The sequence below is a fragment of the Erpetoichthys calabaricus genome, chromosome 17 (assembly GCF_900747795.2).
Source record: "Erpetoichthys calabaricus chromosome 17, fErpCal1.3, whole genome shotgun sequence".
Taxonomy (NCBI): Eukaryota; Metazoa; Chordata; class Cladistia; order Polypteriformes; family Polypteridae; genus Erpetoichthys; species Erpetoichthys calabaricus.
In genome coordinates, this window is record NC_041410.2 from 96,503,176 (window position 1) to 96,526,618 (window position 23,443).

The 23,443-nt window shown below is 41.4% G+C and overlaps 1 protein-coding gene across 1 annotated transcript in view; it reads right to left on the bottom strand.

Annotated features, from left to right (window-relative positions):
- Positions 1–17,386, bottom strand: part of cnn1b (calponin 1, basic, smooth muscle, b) — a 33,494-nt gene extending 16,108 nt beyond the window's left edge. The window contains exon 1 of the mRNA XM_028823375.2: positions 17,190–17,386. Coding sequence (XP_028679208.1) covers positions 17,190–17,249 — 60 coding nt within the window. The 5' untranslated portion in view covers positions 17,250–17,386. The remainder of the gene's footprint in view (positions 1–17,189) is intronic.
- Positions 17,387–23,443: the final 6,057 nt, after the last annotated feature.

Genomic DNA, 23,443 nt, shown 5'->3' on the forward strand with positions numbered 1-23,443 from the left:
GGTGACCCACAAGGCCGCAGGAGTCCCAGTTACAGCACCCAACAGGTCTGCATCCAACTCCAAGTCCCGTGGAGCCCTGCGGGAGCGCGAGGCACCTCTCCAAACCAGGGGGGGGGGGTGGCCATCTAGCGTCCAGGGCTGCTCCCCCTGAAGACACATTGCAGGGGCGTCCCGGCTGGGCATGGACGCCAGCCGCGTGCCACATCCATCCATTATCCAACCCATTATATCCTAACTACGGGGTCATGGGGGTCTGCTGGAGCCAATCCCAGCTAACACAGGGCACAAGGCAGGAACAAACCCCGGGCAGGGCGCCAGCCCACCACAGGACACACTCACACACACACCAAGCACACACTAGGGACAATTTAGAATCACCAATGCACCTCACCTGCATGTCTTTGGACTGTGGGAGGAAACCCACACAGACACGGGGAGAACATGCCAACTCCACGCAGGGAGGACCTGGGAAGCAAACCTCAGGTCTCCTAACTGCGAGGCAGCAGCGCTACCCACTGTGCCACCGTGCCACCCAGCTGACAACACCACGCTTTAATTTCTTTGCTATAAAAATGCCATCATTACCCTTGAAGACTACAAGTGGACGGTGGCATTGCCCGTTACTGCCCGATAACACCAATCAGCCTGGTTCTCCTGCGGATGAGATCAGCACATCTGTAATTCTTTCATGTACTCATGAGGTGATCGATGACGTCACTCTGTTTATGTCACTAACTTTAACGTTACGTCTTGAATACGATGACATCCTGACGTCACAATGATAACATATTTGTGTTACTTGTCTAAGGAGAAGGAGCTCAGGTTCAAGCAGTTTATTGTCATCGTGTAACACAACAAAATGACTTTTTGTGACAACCCCAAGGTGCATTTAAAGAAAAGTCCAATAATTCCAAATATGTCGTATACGGTGTCAAGTGATCAAGTAACCAGAGAATATTATTATTGCACCTGTTAATGAATCGTACATCCATCCATCCATCCATTTTCCAACTCGCTGAATCCGAACACAGGGTCTCTTGGGTCTGCTGGAGCCAATCCCAGCCAACACAGGGCACAAGGCAGGAACCAATCCTGGGCAGGGTGCCAACCCACCGCAGGGCACACACAAACACCAAGCACACATACATTCCATATTCTATACTGGATTACATTAGGATCCCTGCGGTGGGCTGGCGCCCTGCCCGGGGTTTGTTTCCTGCCTTGTGCCCTGTGTTGGCTGGCATTGGCTCCAGCAGACCCCCGTGACCCTGTAGTTGTAGGATATAGCAGGTTGGATAATGGATGATGGATGGATTACATTAGTATATTTCACATTACCAATAGAGCTTATTGCACATGTTCAATTAAAAATGATCTCAGACTGAGGAGATTCAGAGTCCAGAAACTTTATGGCAGATGGGATGAGCTGTTTGTGCGTCCAGGGATTGACTGAAAGCATCAGCCTGACTGTCCTTGTGAATGTTTCTGGCCCTCCTCACACAGCGAGTCTTATATGAGAGTTCGAGTGACGGCAGTTCAGTCCCAGTAATGGCCTCTGCTGTTTTTACAACCCGCTGCAGGGTTTCTTTCACAGCCTTAGTGCAGCTGTTGTACATGCAGGCCATCATGCCGTTAGTTAAGATGTTCTCGATAGAAATTAACCAGCAGCCTCTGGGGGAGGTCAGCTCTCCTTGGCTTCCTGAGAACATAGAGGTGTTGTTGGGCTTTGCCTATTATAGCCCAGGACTGGTCCTCTAAGATGGTGACTCCTAGAAACTTAAAGCTGGAAACTCTCTCCACAGCACCTGCATTGATTGTTATCGGACTGGGATTGGTCTTTTTAGTGGTCCTAAAGTGGTCTTTTTGGTATCTAAGACCAGGTTGTCGGTGTAGCACCATGCTGTCAGATTCTGAACCTCTTCCCTACATGCAGCTTCATTGTTGTCTGTTACAAGCCCAACGACAGTCGTATCATCTGCAGATTTAACAATAATGTTTGATTGGTGGATGGGTTGACGAGTGCATAGAGAAGGGGACTTGGCACACATCCTGGTGGCACACCAGTGCTCAGGGTAAGGGTGGAGGATGTGTGTTTGCCCATCCTGACAGACTGGGGGCGGTTTGTGAGAAAATCCAGTAAGCAGTTGCATATGGACGGAGCGAGTCCGAGTGCATAGAGTGTGTGGATCAGCTGGTTAGGTGTGATGGGATTAAATGCAGAGCTGTGGTCAGTGAAGAGCATCCTAACACAGGAGACTGTGGTACAGCCATGTAGGTAATCATTGCAGTGCTCGTGTCTTTTTATGGGATACGTGGCTTCTCCATTTTGTCAGGTATACGCAGCCAAACCCATTCTCTCATGGCGGCTTGTTCCTTTTAGAACAGAGCTGCCCGTTTTCACAGCTTCATCACACCGATGCTCGTTGAACTCACCACTCGTGTAGTCGAAGTGTTTTGCTGGAAATGCACCTGTTGGGCCTGAGGTGTCCCGACCTGCGCTTTGACTTATCGTTGTTTTCCACCATTCATTGCCCACCACCTGAAGTTATCAGTCATTAGCATCACAGCTATGGCCACAACAATCGCAGGAAAGTCAGTGCCACGCTCCTGTATAATGTCAGACAACAGAATAGGCCAATAAGACCAATTTTCCTATTTTTAGACCCTTATTTGGTATTTGTACTTTCATTTTTATTACCTTCTTTAACACCTTCTTTATTTCACCTTATACAATTTCTTGTATTAGGAATTTGTTCGTTTTCGCATACCCCTTGGGGTCACAGCGCAGCGTCAGCCATTGTACAGCGCCTCTGGTTAAGGGTCTTGCTCAAGGGCCCAGCAGAGTAGGATCTCTTTTTTGGCAGTGACGGGGATTCGAACTGGCAACCTTCGGGATACCAGCACAGATCCTTAGCCTCAGAGCCACCACCCCGCCCTAAAGGTTTCTGCCTAACCTTAGCAAACAGACGGACAGACAGAAACACAGACACAATATTCTGGGTGTCTGTAATGTGATTACTCACAACTACTGATGCAACAACCTTGAGTCTGGTCTTGATCAAAAGTTTATGACCCGATACATTCTGGTAATTCAAAAACTTGAGGTACTGGCAAACTCAGTAAAGTGACTTGCACTTGTGGGATTCTTACAGTGAAGTGATAGGCAAACAAAGTGACATAGAGAAAGAAAACAGACGACCAGCTACAGCTGCTGAGCGTCAAGCAAATTGCAAAGGCTGATGAAGTGACAAAGAAGAATACAAGAGGAAGAAGAAGAACACCATCTGCTGTTCCATTATTTCCCACCTGCATTTTTTTAAATGTATATACAGTATTTTTGTATGTCATTGCCAGAAGTTAAATGACTCATTTTTGATTGTTGTTTTGGCTCTTTACTTGAACAAATGGCCAGTTTATTTGCACCTTTTTCAAGTGTATGTGTGTGTGACTCACTCACTCACTACTGGATTTCATTTAGTTTATGAACTACTAGATGCCCAGGGTCGCAGGTCGTTCTAAGGTTCTAGAAGCCTGGAGCAGCACAAATTTCATGTAAGTACTGAGACTAGTTTGGTTTTTGTTTGTTTGTGTACACACTGATGAAAAAAGGACAATCTGACTTACAAAAAGTTACCTGCTGCAAGTCCTCCAGACCGGTCAGACAGAGACGACCTGGGTACAGCAGACCCCTGTATGGGGGGCGTACGGCCACTGGAGGCACCGCTGAGACAGTTTTGTCCAAGAGGCCATAAAAAAACACTCAGTTTATTAACAGTTAATTACAAATAAATGGTGCGTCAAACCAATCGTACTGTGATGGACCTCATCATAGCATCAAGTGCGGGCAACAGAATGGAAAGACGACAAGGATGGACGTGAATGGAGGTCTGCAGGTTCCGCTAGTTCTTGAATATAACACTATGTTGATGTAGTCATTTGAGTGTTGTAATGATTATTGATTATGTAACAAAGGTACTGACATCATGAAGACTTTGAGTTTTACATCATCTATTGAGGACGTTATTCTTGAGCATTATTTTATCAGTAAGGTGCTGCTGGAGAATGGGAATTTCCCCTTGGGATTAATAAAGTATCTATCTATCTATCTATCTATCTATCTATCTATCTATCTAATCCTGCCAACTATGCTATCTATCTAATATATAGTGCCTTTCATATCTATCTATATCTGTCTAATCCTGCCAACTACGCTATCTATCTATCTAATATATAGTGCCTTTCATATCTATCTATATCTGTCTAATCCTGCCAACTAGGCTATCTATCTATCTATCTAATATATAGTGCCTTTCATATCTATCTATATCTATCTAATCCTGCCAAATACGCTATCTATCTATCTATCTATTATTATATAGTGCCTTTCATTTCTATCTATATTTCTATCTAATATATAGTGCCTTTCATATCTATATCTATCTAATCCTGCCAACTACGCTATCTATCTATCTATCTATCATTATATAGTGCCTTTCATTTCTATCTATCTATCTAATATATAGTGCCTTTCATATCTATCTATATCTATCTAATCCTGCCAACTACGCTATCTATCTATCTATCTATTATTATATAGTGCCTTTCATTTCTATCTATCTTTCTATCTAATATATAGTGCCTTTCATATCTATATCTATCTAATCCTGCCAACTACGCTATCTATCTATCTATCTATCTATCTATCATTATATAGTGCCTTTCATTTCTATCTATCTAATATATAGTGCCTTTCATATCTATCTATATCTATCTAATCCTGCGAACTACTCTATCTATCTATCTATCTATCTATCTATCTATCTATTTATCTATCTATCTATCTTATAGTGCCTTTCATTTCTTTCTATCTATCTATCTATCTATTATTATATAGTGCCTTTCATTTCTATCTATCTATCTATCTATCTAATATATAGTGCCTTTCATATCTATATCTATCTATTCCTGCCAACTACACTATCTATCTATTTATATCATAATTCTGATTTTTCGTCTTTTGGCAGCTCCCATTAGGGGTCGCCACAGCGGACCATCGTCTTCCATATCTTTCTGTATTAAGACAGATGGCATTGTATCATAAAGTTGGCAAAATGACTCTTTTAAATTCTTTATCAGAATGCTAATGACAGCAGGATTGATTTGCGTCCAACCAATAACACAGTCTGGGCCTTGAGATGGCAAAACAGCAATGGCCTGGCTGGCACTATTTTAGATTGTTTAATTGCAGCACATTTTTAATTAATATAGCAATGTAATTCCTTTTTTTGAATTATTAACTATTTACTTTACTTCACCTTGACTCATTTTTTAAGCAGTACTTGTGTAGAGTAGCACTTAAAAGAACAGATGAGAAATATGATTAGTATGGCGATGAAGCAGTCATTCAGGGAGGTTTCAGGTAATTGTCATGAATTTGTCAGCATCTTTGTACAATAAAGAGGAGCTCAAGTTCATCTGAAGTATGTAACACATTTAAACAGTGAATGGCACATTTGGACAGTTTAGCGATGTGCCAGTGGGTAATGAGGGTAATAATATAAATCAAGAATGGAAAAAGTGGCACTGTGAGGAAAGCACAGATGAAGCGTATGAGGTGAGAGTGACAGAGGTGGGTGATGTTACGACATATGAATGACTTCCAGCCATCCATCATCCAACCCGCTATGTCCTAACTACAGGGTCACGGGGGTCTGCACAGGGCGCAAGGCAGGAGGCAAACCCCGGGCAGGGCGCCAGGCCATCACAAGGAGTGAACACCAAGCACACACTTGGGACAATTTAGAATCGCCAATACACCTAAGCGGCATGTCTTTGGACTGTGGGAGGACACGTATTCATGACAATACTAGAAAAAGACAAGTGAGCAGAAAGATGAACTAAATAACAGTAGTGTGCGATACAAAGGGAAGGCGTCACTCGTGATGTAACGAGGAGACTTCCACCCGGGGGGCTCTGAACAATTGTTGTTACTGTTCCTGCCATGACTTTTATGTTACGTTACTGCTCTGTGTAAAATAATGACAGTAAATGTCTGTCAAAATATATATATATATATTAGAGGCTCTTTTGTTTTTTTAAGCTCAGAGCCGCCCGTGTGTCTCCAATGCCAGAAAACTAAGAAAGCAGAAACACTCGGCAGAAGCTCACTGGGGAAAAAAAACAAAAAACAGCACAAAGCCCAAATTTCCAGAGCGGCAGTTCAGACACCCGATAGCACACCTCCTAAGCAGGACATTTGCCTTCCTAGTAAGAGCTGCACGGTAAAGGATTAAAAAAAGGGAGCGCGGTCCTCCATGCTATGCGAGGCCGGCCCTGTGCATTTCCTCTATCAAGTCCCCAAAGATCGAGTGACAATCCTGACACAATGGCCGTATCTGGAAGAGCTCTGGCGCGGACGTAACTCTCAGTACCTCAGCGTGAAGTGCACCTCCAGTAAACAGTGGCCGTCACCCCCCGTGCCCCCCCCCGTCCTGCTCTTCGCCTTTATCCCTCAAGCGGGATCACCTTAAATGGAAGAGCGCACCGATCAACGTGCCACTTGTAATCACATCACTGGTGAAAGTGAAGAGAGACTCCTGTGGCGAGGGGCAGCGCTCTGCGCGTCTGTCAGTCCACTCATCGCTGTTTGCAGATTTCACGTTGTGCTCCATTAGCAAGTAACTTATTAAAATGAGCTGATCAGTTATCACTCCTTTGAGTGCAAATTGAATAATTAACTAATCCGTAATCAAACAGATCCACTCATTAATGAATATGATTTGATCGTGTAAGCTTTACTGTAATAGTTGTTCTCCGTCCCGTCCAGAGTTCACTCTTCTCTTAAACTAACACAACACCTTTATGATTCCCAGGAAGAAAAGAAAAACAATCAACACTGGAGTGGCGTCAAGTGACGAGGAGCGTTTACGTATCCTGAGAGGCTTCAGTGCCACTCGATACTACGGTTTGAAGACATTCGCACTTCACGTCTATAAACTGATAGAAAGTGCCCTGAGGAATTCTCAAGAGAAACTCAAAATGGCCCTGCGGTGGGCTGGCACCCTGCCCGGTGTTGGCTCCAGCGGACCCCCGTGACCCTGTAGATAGGATAACGGATGGAACTCAAAATGGATTTCCCTTAACGCAGTTAGATTCCCAGACCCAAGTCCTAAATCCAGCCTCAAAGCGGACTGGCCGGGAGCAACCAGCTAACTTTCAGAGTTAACCCAGGAGTCCGGGTCCGAAGTCGCCCAACAAAGTGCCAGCCAGTCTGTGCCCAAAGTTAGTTCCTGGTTCCACAATACCACCAGCCCTGTCTTGGCTTTAGGTAGCGTCATTACCTGCACCAGTATATGTTACCAGTAACCGTCCAGTAAGACTCCCTGGTGCCATTTAGTGGAAAGCGGACTGGAGATGGTGACACATCAGTTTTTTGCAGCTTTTCCCTTTGTCTGCTCTTGCCCACAGTGCTCCTTTCCAGGGTCTGGGGCATTGTGCCAAGCTTGTGCCAAGGCTCTCAGATCATCAGGTATGGTTCTGATGTTACAAACTCAAGCGTATCTCGTGACATCTCGCTGTGCTTTGTGGGTAGCCAGATGATCTGATACTGTATGTTAGTATAAATCCAGCAGGACGTCTATGGACTTCTAGAATCACTTTAAGTGCCAATAAGGGTGAGCATCAAGTCAGACTGACCTTCTCCTGTGTAAGCGTGTTGGACATAATCCTTAGAAATCAACACTTTAACTACGAGTATACGACAACGACAACGTAGTCATTTATAGGAGTGAGCCAGGAGACGAGACTGAAGGAGTTGAATCTTTTCAGTTTAAGCAAACAGAGATAAAGAAGGAACGTGAGGAACGTTTAAATTAGGAAGGGAATTAGTGCAGTGGATCCCAGCCGTTACTTTAAAATGAGTTTTCAAGCAGGAACACACGGACGCAGTCGGAGACTCGTCAAGTTTGTTAGAAAGTTATCTTCACACAAAGAACCAGAGACACATGGAGGAGATGACCAAGTAGCGTGGTGGACAGTAGCACTTTGGGGACCTTCAAAACTTGACTTGATGATATTTTAGACAATATGGGTGACACATACCCACAGGTTACATGAACATCTTGACAGAGAAGTAAACCGAGAGAAGGGTAGTGAAGTCAGGTGGAGCTAACAGCCGTCCTGAACAGACGAGTTTGGAGATGTTTTTTTAAAAGAATTCATGGAGTCAGCTGACCTGATTAATTTCGGAGTCTGGGCACCTGTACAGCTGACGGCCCTGCTGTCACCCATGGGGTGTAGATTAGTGTGGGGCACAACAAGATGGCCAGAATCAGAGGACCTTAGTGATCTTCTAATGCTTTAATATGTTTGAATGAATAAAAACAAACACATCAGCAAGTTCCAAATGGAAAGCGAGAGAGCGTTCTCCTAAACGTGGCAGCGGATAGGCAGGCTTGGGTATCCTGACGGTATGAAAGTCCGTCTCGCAGAAGAGTACACCAAAGAACGGCAGGGCACATCATTTGAACGGTGGAGTTTTTGTACGCTCCTGCAGTAAAATTGTTTTTCATAATAAAGTAAAAGGGTGGCACGGTGGCGCTGCTGCCTTGCAGTAAGGGGTTCGCTTCCCAGGTCCCCCCTGCGTGGAGTTTGCGTGTTCTCCCCGTGTCTGCATGGGTTTCCTCCCACAGTCCAAAGACATGCAGGTTAGGTGCATTGGCGATCCTAAATTGTGCTTGGTGTGTGTGTGCCCTGTGGTGGGCTGGCGCCCTGCCTGGGGTTTGTTCCTTCCTTGTGCCCTGTGTTGGCTGGGATTGGCTCCGGCAGACCCCCGTGACCCTGTAGTTAGGATATAGGGTTACTACCTCCATGCCCTAAACTGATTTTTACGTACTATTAGAATTTATCTGCTCATTTTCAGATTAGATTAGATAAACTTTATTAATCCCAAGGGGAAATGCTGAGGTCTAAAGGAGCAGCAACTTAAAAAAGTAAAGATTCAAAGTCACCAGAGTAGCACAGTTGTGTCCCAGTCAGTCCTGTTAAACTTCTAGCACACACCCGTCCATTTTGAATGGCTGCACTCTTACCTTCTGCTTTCGTTAGGGTTAGGGTTAGGGTGCCAGATGTCTACACTGAAAATGAAGAGACTACACATACGGGCGTTTGTGCATACAGTACATCTGTTTCAGTGGGGCTTCTACAGCTACGTCTTTTAGAATATTGTGCACATGCAGAATGTGCGGTGGGCATTTTTAGTGGCATAATTAATAAGGGAAACATCTGTTGACGTCACCAAGTTACCCCATGTTGACTGCCTACCACTGCCTTTAAGTCCATAGTCAGTAGCCCCAAGCACATTATGAGTGTTACTGTAAACCAGAAATAAATAAAAAATAAATAAATGCCTTATGAGACCAATAGATGCCCTGCACTGTCTCCATTACTCTTCTAATATTAGTGGCTGCTGTAACCCACGGATTTCAGCTCTCAGGTCCTTCTACCTGTGGCTCTGTCAGCTTTGATTTCTTCTTACATCTTAAACATTTGAATATAAAGTTTATTGACAAGTGTAAATCGAATCATTGTGGGCATACAGAGTAGTATACTGGTAATCCTGTCTAGGGTCGCTTCTTGCCTTTGAAGAAAACATAATAACAGACTCCTGTAAGCTTCTTTACAAAATGGATAACATTATATTTTCAAATATTATGTTGACCCTACAGTGAGCTGGTGTCCCATCTGGGGATGGTTACTACTGTAGGTGGGCTCTGACACCTCATTAACCTGCAATAGAGAAAACCGATTTGAAAACACAAATATAAGGATGGATAATAACGCCAAGCCCAGTATACACGAAGCGGTCATCAGTTTAGTAGCTGGCAATATCTTCTGTCAATTCGCCTCCAACGCTGATATTTTGTGGTCTGGCCTTTGATGACCACTCTAGTTGAGGGGTGTGGAATTTGGTCCACTGCAGTAAAACAATCATCTGACCCTTAAACTATCACCGCAGAATGTCACAAGCAAACGGAGTTTTGCCTTCACGAACCTTCTCCCACCGCAGCCATCTCTGTTCTCCCACCGGTCACAGGTCAACGTCTGTTTGAAAGTCAGTGAGCCGGTAAAAGAGAAGCTGAATTCTAGCTAACGCTCCTGCAAAGACCTACACAGCTCGACTCTAGGAATACAATGGAACGAAGCTGAGATGATTTGGAGCAAAACAAATACCAAGAAACCGATTCACCTGAGGGCTGTTGTCCTCTGGAGTGTACTGCTGGCTGTCAATCACATCTCGTAACTTTGAGGTCTATCTGTCACCAAGTTCATGTTCAGTCTGGACACGATGTCAGCTGTCATTGGCTCCCTGTAGTAATGTTGTGAATCTTCCTTCATTTTGTTTGAAGATTAAAATTGAACCTGGACATAGCTAGGTGACCCCTCATTTCTGATTGGTTAGTTTTTGCCTAGAACACGGGTGTCGAAACTCCCGCAGTGGCTGCAGGTTTTCATTCTCACCCTTTTCCTAATCAGTGACCAGTTTTCACTGCTAATTCACTTGTTTTCTCTTCATTTTAATAGCCGTTTAAGGTTTCAGTCCTCTGAATTGACTCATTAAATGGCAGACAAACAGAAATGAGATGTGAGACGAGCCAACGGGTGACCAGCTAAACTGGGGCTTCAAACTCCTGCCAATTTCACTCCAACCAGCTCCTTAATGAGAAGCCAATTCCTGCTGTTAATTAAACCAATTATTTAATTCCACAGCTTGTTTCTGTTCTCATTCTGCCACCACAGACATTTCCAAAACTGTTGATTTTCGTTTTTTTCCTAAGAACACCGTCAAGATGTTTTGGTGACCTTGGAGATCAGCCTTACTGAGACCTTCACTTTTCTTTATGCTCATATAATGTGGTTAGCTGGTGATGTGGCGGGGCAGCACAGTGGTGCAGTGGCAGCGCTGCTGCCTCGCAGTTAGGAGACCTGAGGTTTCTCTTCCCAGGTCCTCCCTGCGAGGACTTTGCATGTTCTCCCCGTGTCTGCGTGGGTTTCCTCCCACAGTCCAAAGACATGCAGGTTAGGTGGACTGGCGATTCTAAATTGTCCTTAGTGTGTGTTTGTGTGTGTCCTGCGGTGGGTTGGCACCCTGCCCAGGATTGGTTCCTGCCTTGTGCCCTGTGTTGGCTGGGATTGGCTCCAGCAGACCCCCGTGACCCTGTGTTCGGATTCAGCAGGTTGGAAAATGGATGGTGATGTGGCAGCTTGTTTTGTGTCTCATTATTGTTTGGCTCCTCATTAAGGAAAAAGAAAGAACTAAGGGGTCTAAGTCAAGTTAATTAAAACAAAGGCAAAAGAAGTTCATTAGCAGCAAAAACTGGTGAGAATTAAAACCTGCAGCCACTACGGCCCTCCAGGACTGGAGTTCGACACCCCTGGCCAAGAACATGGGTGTCGAACTCCGGTCCTGGTGGGCCGCAGGGGTTGCAGGTTTTCATTCTCACCATCTTCTTCATTAGGTTTTGCTGCTAATTAACTCCTTTTGCCTTAATTTTAATTAACTTGACTCAGGCCCCTTAGTTGTTTCTATTTCTTTAATTAGCAGCCAAACACAAAACAAGGTGCCACATGAGCAGCTCATCTGTGCCCACCACACAGTATCTGAAAATAAGAAAGGAGAAGACCTCAGTAAGGCTGATCTCTCAGGTCACCAAAACATTTTGACGGTGTGCTTGGAAAAAACGGAGAAATCAACAGTTTTGTAAATGTCTGCTATGGCAGAATGAGAGCAGCAACACGCCATGGAATTAAATAACGGGTTTAATTAACAGCAAGAATTGGCTTCTCATTAAGAAACTGGTTGGAGTTTGAAATCCCAGTTTAGCTGCTCACCTGTCGGCTCTTTTCATGTCTCATTTCTGTTTGGCTGCCATTTAATGAAGAAAAGAATCAATTCAGAGAGCCGAGTCCTTAAAAACAGGGCTAGTAAAATGAAGAGAAAAGGAGTTCATTAGCAGTGAAAACTGGGCACTGATTAGGAAAAGGGTGAGAATGAAAACCAGCAGCCACTGCGGCCCTCCAGGCCTGGCCTCGAATGTCCTGATTTTATATGAAACCTAAAGACATGTAAGGAACGCCTCAGGTGGTGCTCTTTGCCAGGCTAAGCAGATACTGGTGGCATTTATCAAATGTAGAATCCCAATATACAGTAATTATGTGTGCTTTGGAAGTGCAGACATTCATCAGCCTTACCAGATTTGCTCTTCTAAAACAAAAGGTTGGATTGCAGCAAAAGGAAGCTTAATTACTCAATAAAATATATAAATAATTAAATATTCGACAGGCTTCTTTTATCGCGAATATCATCTCATAGGGTTTTACACAAACAGCACCTGCAAATTACAGAGATGTATACATTCTCAAGGTTTAGTGTCACACAGTAGGTCAGTTGTAGACTAGATAGATAGATAGATAGATAGATAGATAGATAGATGTAAAAGGCGCTATATAATAGATAGATAGATAGATAGATAGATAGATGTAAAAGGCGCTATATAATAGATAGATAGATAGATAGATAGATGTAAAAGGCGCTATATAATAGATAGATAGATAGATAGATAGATAGATGTAAAAGGCGCTATATAATAGATAGATAGATAGATGTAAAAGGTGCTATATGATAGACAGATAGATAGATAGATGTAAAAGGCGCTATATGATAGATAGAGATTGATAGATGGATGTAAAAGGCGCTATATGATAGATAGATAGATGTAAAAGGTGCTATATGATAGATAGATAGAGATAGATAGATAGATGGATGTAAAAGGCGCTATATGATAGATAGATAGATGTAAAAGGTGCTATATAATAGATAGATAGATGTAAAAGGCGCTATATGATAGACAGATAGATAGATAGATGTAAAAGGCGCTATATGATAGATAGATAGAGATTGATAGATGGATGTAAAAGGCACTATATGATAGATAGATAGATAGATAGATGTAAAAGGCGCTATATGATAGATAGATAGAGATTGATAGATGGATGTAAAAGGCGCTATATGATTGATAGATAGATAGATAGATAGATAGATAGATAGATAGATGTAAAAGGTGCTATATGATAGATAGATAGAGATAGATAGATAGATGGATGTAAAAGGCGCTATATGATAGATAGATAGATGGATGTAAAAGGCGCTATATGATAGATAGATAGATAGATAGATAGATAGATAGATGTAAAAGGCGCTATATGATAGATAGATAGATGTAAAAGGCGCTATATGATAGATAGATAGATAGATAGATAGATGGATGTAAAAGGCACTATATGATAGATAGATAGATAGATAGATGGATGTAAAAGGCACTATATAATAGATAGATAGATAGATGTAAAAGGCACTATATGATAGATAGATAGATAGATAGATAGATAGATAGATAGATAGATAGATGTAAAAGTTGCTATATAATAGATAGATAAATGTAAAAGGTGCTATATGATAGATAGATAGATAGATAGATAGATAGATAGATGTAAAAGGCACTATATGATAGATAGATAGATAGATAGATGTAAAAGTTGCTATATAATAGATAGATAAATGTAAAAGGCGCTATATGATAGATAGATAGATAGATAGATGTAAAAGGCACTATATGATAGATAGATAGATAGATGTAAAAGTTGCTATATAATAGATAGATAAATGTAAAAGGCGCTATATGATAGATAGATAGATAGATAGATAGATAGATAGATAGATAGATAGATGTAAAAGGCGCTATATGATAGATAGATAGATACTTTATTAATCCCAAGGGGAAATTCACAGACTAAACTGCTCCTTCTTCTTGAGTGCCAGGTCACAGTAATCTTTAGCCCCCCAAGTACGTATTCCACTCCAGTCTACTAATATTCCCACCAAATCTCCAGTATGAATGTGAGAAATAACACAGTGGCATAAAAATGGACATTTATTCCCTGCTGTCAAGAAAAGCACAAAATGGTTTCCTCACTTGGGACTCGATTCACTAAGGGTTGGATTTTGCTGCCAAAAAAATCACTATATTGCCAAACTTGGAAGAAATGCTTGAACTCTATAGTACGCAAAAAAAACCTGAGAATCTAAATGGCATTGGAAGTGCTAAACGAGAGAAGAGGCAATTAGTTATACAGCAGCGGCTCACTCCAGGTAGGAAACAGCAAAGACAGACAAGGTGACGGTGTGACACTAAAGACCCCGAGTTTAAACTGTGCACCTTTCATGGTGGAGAGCATCTTGAAGCACTCACTGTATACATTACAGTGTACAGAAATCGGAGCATTAAGACAGAAGTGTCACAGTAAACCTCAGAAATGACAATCAATGTGGCTATAAAGTGTCAAAAGTATGAGAAGTGACATAAATCAGGCGATAAATAAATACTCAGGCGTTTATTCAAATTAAAGTTGTCCTAAGATGTATGCTTGACTTCTAAATGTGTTTAACTGGTATGCTTCAGGTGTCACCTTATATCTGTAATTTATTTAACATATCTGAAATAAAGTCAAAGGTTACTGAATTTACCATTCTTATTATTTTATTATATTTTTAAAAGTACCTCGCTCCGTTCTAATCTAGCCCTGACATCCTAGAGGCACAGCATCTCCTTTAATGACGAAATGTGAAATTGTAGAAAATGACCCTAAGGGGGGGGGGTGCAGACCGAGGGCCTCAGTGGATATTTGATCTTCATGTAGAGCTTTCAATACGGTGACAATCAAAAGTGTATTCACTGTAAAGTGACGCTGTACACAACATCACTGAGTGGCATATTAAGTGTAATTCTTACTTTCTTTTTTTGCATACGATATTTTGGTTTTAATTATTTGTGAATTTTTCAGTCCTTCCATTTTCCCAACCTGTTTACTCCATGGCGGCCTCGCAGTTAGGAGACCCGGGTCTGCATGTTCTCCCCGTGTCTGCGTGGCTTTCCTCCCACAGTCCAAAGACATGCAGGTCAGGTGCATTGGATATCCTAAATTGTCCCTATTGGGTGTGTGTGTGTGTGCCCTGCGGTGGGCTGGCACCCTGCCCGGTGTTTGTTTCCTGCCTTGTGCCCTGTGTTGGCTGGATTGGCTCCAGCAGACCCCCGTGACCCTGTAGTTAGGATACAGCAGGTTGGATGATGGATGGACGTTTACTCCATCTTATCTGAAGCCTATGTGGAGCACATCATTTCCATAAGAAATAAACTGATTGTCTCCCAATAGTAACAATAAAGGTAAGTGTTATACATGAGGAAGAATGAACAATAATGTCTTCCATTGACATTAATTTCTTTTTACATGAACTATTTAATAAAATCTCAGTTTACATTATTGCTTGCATATAAAATGAATGTATTATAGTATTTACCACTAAAGTTATTATACAAGAACAGTTTCAACCTGGACTTGAATATACAAACAAAGAGAAAAATTCATATTATACATATTTTTTCATGATGAAATCTATCCCAAAGTAGTTAACACGTTTTAGTTGCACGCCTACATTCTATATATTTACAGGTGTAGCACAGACAGGACAAATGGTTAAGTAAACTTCTCTGTGGCACAATAGTTTTAAAATGGGATTTGACCCTGCTGCCTTATATCCATCCATCCATCATACAACCCGCTGTATCCAAACACAGGGTCACGGGGGTCTGCTGGAGCCAATCCAGCCAACACAGGGCACAAGGCAGGAAACAAACCCTGGGCAGGGCGCCAGCCCACCGCAGGGCACACACACACACACACACGACATAATTTAGGATCGCCAATGCACCTGACCTGCATGTCTTTGGACTGTGGGAGCAAACCCACGCAGACACGGGGAGAACATGCAAACTCCACGCAGGGAGGACCCGGGAAGCGAACCCCTTATATTGTATTGTAGAATAACATTCTTGACACCAATTGCCAACAAAAACACAAATAAACTAGATCTTTAATCTTGATAGCAGATACATGTTAAACATTTTATCCAGGCTCACAAACACACCCTCACAGAGTGCCAGTGGTGCTAATCTGCATCTTTGGGGGAGAGAAAATCCGTGAGAATAAAGGAGAATACGCCAACTCCACAATGACAACGTCCCATGTTCATATCAAAGCCAGCTAATCGCTGTTCTGCCATACTATACAAAATATAATAGGAACAACAAAATACTAATGTACAAATAATTATAATGATTAATTGACATAAGCCCACTCTTCTTATTCACTGCAAACATCTATCTGTACCTTTCATATTTGTTACAGATAATTACAAAATGCCAACCGCAGCAACTCTCTTTGCAAAATACTGCATGTGGTACTGAGAAGAGGTTTACCGGCTACTAAATTTAAGTTAATTACATTTATCTGGGTATTCAGTTTTTTAAATCTATCACAAATAAACCTTGCACTTAGCATGAATACACATGGGGGGTTTAGGTTTGGGTCAGTATTCAAGTTCATCAATTATTTATAGATCAAAGATGGAAAGGAAATTCTTAAATGATGTTCAGAATCTGTATATATATATATGCACATATTTATTGAGAGAGTCGTTTCACTTCACCAGGTATAGAAAGTATCGTTTACCCACTACGGACCATTTCCAAATTGTTTTATGCTTATTTTTTGTCTACACACCGGACTGAATCAACTGTTAACAAGAGTAATAAGCTGTCACTTTATTTAAACTGTTATCCGATTGACTTTGCACTTCCTTGTCGAGTACCTTAAATATTGTAAGTACCCTTCCATAAAGACACCTGTGAAAGATAAAGATACAGTAATAATAAAATCGAAAAAGAGACGGTTACTAACTGATGGGTGTGCCTGTAACGCGCAAACTGTCAGTTTCTGAAAACTGATTAAAAGGGAAAATAAAAATTACCAATTTTTTTTACAGATTTTTAAAAATGGATTGACTTGATGTACTGTGGTCATGCACAAAGGAGAAATACTGAAATACTTTTGGACCCGCACGTCACGATCAGCTAAAGCTAACCAGCTTCACACTTGACTGTATGCCATTTACTTGCCCATTTGATGTCTGCCTAGCAATCTTTTCTTTTCCTGACATCACAATTTCTGAAAATTTGGACATTCTCGTAACGGCTCATCGAAGGTGCCACAGCAGCAGTGCAACCACAACCACTTACTTTACTCTTGACTTCGGCGGACAGTCCGTATGCGGGCCCTCTGTTGAAATGGACAGACATGATTTGCTTTCTCGGAGTCTCTCAGAAGGATGAGACGAGATACAAAATCCTCTAGTGCAGAGACTGAGGTGATGAAGTATGCGGGACTCGAGCTGCCTTTCCCCCCCGCTTGCAAACGTTGTAGGGCACTCTTTAAAAGTTCCTTTTCTTTTTAAAAGTATCCTATTTGTGTGTGCTCCGAAAGACTCCCGATTGGTTAAAGCAGCGTCCAATCGCGGCGCGACTGCTGCGCAGTGATGTCATTCAGAAGGCATTAGATTGCAATGTGTCATTTTTTCCACCTTTTCAAATGATATTGAAGAAATAATAACAACATGGTGCATTACTAGTATTACTACTCTGGGAATAATAATAAAAATGTTTTTAATGACTACATTTTTTAAAAACTGCTTCGGACTTCTTATATAGCAAGAAGCGGTTGACTCATCAATCTTCACTCTGTAACATCACAGTACAGCACTGCTAATGTGTCTTATACAAATATAGTTTCTGGTGCAGTTTTATATTGCGAAGAAGCAAAGAAATCGAGCACTGCCAACATTTACGCAAAAAACTTCAATTATATAGGGAGATGATCCATAACACTGGAAAATGATTAAAATCACTTAACTTAAAATATACATCATACAGAAGCAAACGACCACAGCCTGTGGGCAAACTGCCTTCTGCAGTATTGTTTTTGCTTTGTTGTATTTTGTGTCAAAGTATTATCAATATTAAGAAAGAATATTTAACTACATTCTAATTAATTAATGATATGGCACTTCGACTACTTATTTTAATAGAGTTGTGGCTTACAACTTTCTAGATTTTTTTTTTTTATTACAACTTTCTAGATTTTTTTTTTTTGCATTATTATCATTCTTTAATTTAATATTATTTATTGTATCAGTATGCTGCTGCTGGAGAATGTGAATTTCCCATTGGGATTAATAAAGTATCTATCTATCTAGATACAAAATAAATGATTAAAATAAGTCTTGGAATCCTGAGATGCTGCTCATTGTAAAAAGCACCATTACGGGTGACACGATTTAAGACTCAACCTCCGTGGCTGACTCGCTGCACAACCACGAGTGAGTCACATAACAATGGCAATGAACATAATGCAGAAATATGGAAACAAACGTAATGTACCTGCAAAGTATCTTGAGGAGATGTTCACAATGAAAGGTGCTATATACAATCAATGATTAAACCAGGTCGACATTTAGGAGTAATTCTATTATTCTTCTAATTATGTTAGCTCTGAAAGCACTAGGTCTGTATTTTCTAAAAAAATAAAAAGAATTAAAGGGTACTTTTTCCAATGTAAAGAACTTTACTGCATTAGCTGATGCCGTATTTGATGTATGCTCTGTCTGCATGGATTTGGTACATTTCATATATGTAGAAGTTTCCTTCAGGCTCACTGGCTTTTGATAAGTTTGCACATTATTTTGTTTGGTAACCATTAGTCTAATCATGCACTGATATAGATGGCGTATACAGTATCTGTAGCCTGCAGTGAACTGTTCTCACTTACGGCTGCTCACTGCTTTGCACCGGTGCCATCACAATACAGTTAGGTCCAGGGATTGTGTTCACAAAATGCTTTAGCTGCCTCACATTTTTATACAATCGTTTTGTTCACCCCACTGAATTAAAGCTGAAAGTCTGCACTTCAACTGCATCGGAGTTGTTTCATTTAAAATTCATTGTGGTAATGTGCAGAACCAAAATGAGAAAAAAGTTGTCTCTGTCCAAATATTTATGGACCTAATTGTATGTCATTGCTGCCCTGCAACCCTGCGATGGACCAAGCAGTTTGAGACAATATATGGATATACAAATGATCTTCAGTGCACACAACGTTCACTTCCAGACAAAGCGTGCACAATTTTCTTTAACCTTTATTTTTTTAATTCTTCAAATGCATACTTAATCTTCTGTATATAAGAATAGTCAATGATTTTGAAGTTGTCAGGAATTCACTTTAGCATACACATAAATTCTTGTTCCCTGACCACATTCTTGTAACTGAGTTTTCCAAATAATTTGGCCTTCACTAAAATGGCTCACCTGCACCGTCTTTTCTGTCTGCCGTGCGGCTCTTTCTCCTTCATCTCCAGTAATCTGACTGCCAAAGCACTGCACACCTCCACCCTGACACTTAGTTGGGTGCAAAAATAAGTAAATAAATAACATAAACTGGAAATCATCTCAACTGACAACAGGCGTCCATTACACGCAGAACCTAATTCAGCAAATCATGGAGGATAGTCACCCCAGGAAAGTACCAAACACCTTTATAAGAGATAAAAAAATATCCAGATGTAGAGTTTTTCATATGTCTCATGTAACCACTTTAGGCAACTGCTAGACGTAGTTACCAAATAATTTCTTTTCAAATGAGGTAAATATTTTAGAATTTCTGTGTCAGCTCTAACCTGTCTTATCTCTATTTCATGTTCTCTTGTGTAAACATGGCTAAACAGAAACCTTAAACTTCAATTTAAATTTAGTACTAAAGTGTTCAAGTACAAGTCATCTTTTACTTGTGCTCAACATGAGAAAATTATAAATTTGGAATCATTGTTTAGCTAATTACTCCTATTTTATTAACATCTTCAGAGCCTGTGCATTTGTGTACCAGTAAATTGTTTCACGTGGGTGACACACGCTTTTTGACTGTTTCAAATGTGCCAACTGGAATGTCATCAAAAGGATACGGAATCTCAATGATTCAGAAACAGTCACCCATCTATAAACAGTACATGCCAGTGTAATGAATATGCAGCCATTCAAGAAATCATATTTCACTCAATATGAATACTGCATTGAAGAGAATTCAGAACAAAATGAACAAACATCCAACCCGCTATATCCTAACTACAGGGTCACGGGGGTCTGCTGGAGCCAATCCCAGCCAGCACAGGGGACAAGGCAGGAAACAAACCCCGGGCAGGGCGCCAGCCCACCACAGGGCACACACACACACACTAGGGACAATGTAGGATGGCCAATGCACCTGACCTGCATGTCTTTGGACTGTGGGAGAAAACTCACGCAGACACGGGGAGAACATGCAAACTCCATGCAGGGAAGAGAACCCGAGTCTCCTGACTGCGAGACAGCAGTGCCACGCACTGCGCCACCGTGCCACCCATTAACAAACATGCAAAGTAATAAATAAACACGAGTTCTGCAGAACTGAGTTTTAGGAACAATGAAAAGAAATCCTGGCAGGGATCATACAGATAATTACTGACATACAAGGCAAAGATACATTATATGACTGTGGAAAATGAACTTCTTCTTTGAAATGATTGAAATATTTTCTATTACTTAGTTTGCTGTCAATGACTTTCCTTTATTGTATTTTAAAAAGACAGAAGCCAATAATATAGTAAGTAATATTTCAGCTTTTGTAGATACTAAAAAACCAAGCCAAGTTCATTTCCCAGACCTCATTTATAGTCAATTTCATTGTTCAAGAAATCCATCTCTTTATGAAAAGATTTGTGATTGTCGCAGTGTTCAAAAACAATAAACCAAAAGGAAATAAATGATCTGCACTCCATATCTCCTGCTTGTGTTCCAATGAAGCCACTTCTTAAATGCAAGAGGACTTTAGCATGATGGTATCCTCAAAACATTTTGAACATCAGGACAAAGGACATCATCTAGTCAAGATTGTGTTTGCAGAATTTGGCAGCACATTTAATAAATATCAGCACATCCTCTGACTGTGGACTTCATATAATTCAGAGTTAATTCCAAAGTATCCTTGCGGTTATATATTTTTCTCAGATTTAAATCAAACGGGTCTTCCCTGCGTGGAGTTTGCATGTTCTCCCCGTGTCTGCGTGGGTTTCCTCCCACAGTCCAAAGACATGCAGGTTAGGTGGACTGGCGATTCTAAATTGGCCCTAATGTGTGTGGGTGTGTTTGTGTGTGTCCTGCGGTGGGTTGGCACCCTGCCTGGGATTGGTTCCCTGCCTTGTGCCCTGTGTTGGCTGGGATTGGCTCCAGCAGACCCCTGTGACCCTGTGTTCGGATTCAGCGGGTTGGATAATGGATGGATTTAAATCAAAACTATAATCCTTAAAAATTACACAAGCACAAGGTTGTGCTCTGATATTGTACAGTTCATTTATACAACAGTGTCAAACTGCGTCTCTTTCTCTAATATTTTGTTAAAGTGGTGATTATACTGCACTGATATTTTACAACATCTAACATTTTGTTCCACTCAGGTTTATAAAGTGAGGTATTAACTTTTATTACATTACGCTCCGATAATTTTTAAAAACATTGTGAAGAAGAGAAAAATCAACGGTAATTGATTTGACAAGAAAAAAGCGGTGGGCTGGCACCCTGCCCGGGGTGTGTTTCCTGCCTTGCGCCCTGTGTTGGTTGGGATTGGCTCCAGCAGACCCCCATGACCCAGCAGTTAGGATATAGCGGGACTGTTTGACAATGACCGAATACTGCAAAGCAAAATAAAAGTGTGATACCAAAGATCATTTTTTCTTCATAACTTTGGTTGCTAAATGATACACATTTCTTTCTAAATTAATATGCACTTTCTTTCTTCATTTCTGATGGTTTTCTGCTTTTAAATTATAATGGAATTGACTGACTGAATTTCCCACTCAGTTAAATGTGATTTTCAGAATCTGGCAAGGACTTTTGAAGCAGTACTGCCGCCCTGAATAGCTAAACGCAGCTCCAAGCGTCCATACGTTCATGTCATGTATGGAGAGTAAGCTCTGCTACAGCAGTCACTGACCACGCTGTGTGCTGGCTGAGAACGTACGTTTTATTATAAGTTTCAAAAGCATCACAAGCTGACACGTTTTCTGTTGCTTCAATCAAATAGTCGATTTTTTTGTTAGTTAATTGACTTCCTTTGAATATTTTTACTGCTCTGTCAATTTAATAAACCACTGGTTAATAAATCAACCAGATGTTGACAGCAAATAGCAATCTACTCATTAAGGAGTTAGTCATGGACTCTACTGGAGATGAATTTAAATTTGTATTAATCCACTTTTAAGAAAAACGAATTATCTACTTGTATTATATGTTCATGCATTGCTTTGGAAGCACAACTGTCAGAAAAAGACAATTTGTTCCAATAGCCTGATCTTATTTTTATGTCTTTTTTGGAGTATTGTTGGTACAAACAAAACATCTAGCAAGAAAGAAGTCCTGCAGTGGGTTGGCACCCTGCCTGGGATTGGTTCCTGCCTTGTGCCCTGTGTTGGCTGGGATTGGCTCCAGCAGACCCCCGTGACCCTGTGTTCGGATTCAGCGGGTTGGATAATGGATGCATGGGAGAAAGAAATCTATGAAAAGACTGATGTCCATCTTGTTCATGACAAACCAGCAAAAAGAAAACGAAAATTAGTGTGATGCTCCCAGTGGTGTAGCTAGGGGAGGGCAAGGGGGGACATCTGTCCCCGGGTGCAGCATCCAGGGGGCTCCAGAATTACCTTCCCAATTACATTTTGGCAAACAGGAGGGGGCGCAAAATCTTCAGTTGTCCCCGGGCGCTAAAAACCCTAGCTACACCTCTGAATGCTCCCTCTATCAGACTCTGGCTGTCAGTACAGCAGTTTTCATCTTTTTGATTGCTGAATGAAAAAGGTCACATGAGCTGTATTCATACTACTCCTGAAGGTTATATTAAAAATATATTCACTGGTTTTCTCTAGATGTTTTTTTCCTACAACTTATTATTCTGAATTTTCCCTTAGGATTAATGAAATGTATCTTCTTCTTCTTCTTTCGGCTGCTCCCGTTAGGTGTTGCCACAGCAGATCATCCTCTTCCATCACCTGCATGTCCTCTCCCACCACATCCATAAACCTTCTCTTAGGCCTTCCTCTTCTCCTCTTCCCTGGCAGCTCTATCCTTAGCACCCTTCTCTCAATATACCCAGCATCTCTCCAAACCAACGCAATCTCGCCGCTCTGACTTTGTCTCCCAACCGTCCCACCTGAGCTGACCCTCTAATGTCCTCATTTCTAATCCTGTCCATCCTCGTCACACCCAATGCAAATCTTAGCATCTTCATCTCTGCCACCTCCAGCTCTGTCTCCTGCTTTCTGGTCTAATGTAACCTAATTACTAACGGCATCTTATTAAAAAATTGTAGTTTTTTTTCCACTCAATCATGAAGATTACCATTTGTTTCGAATGATCCC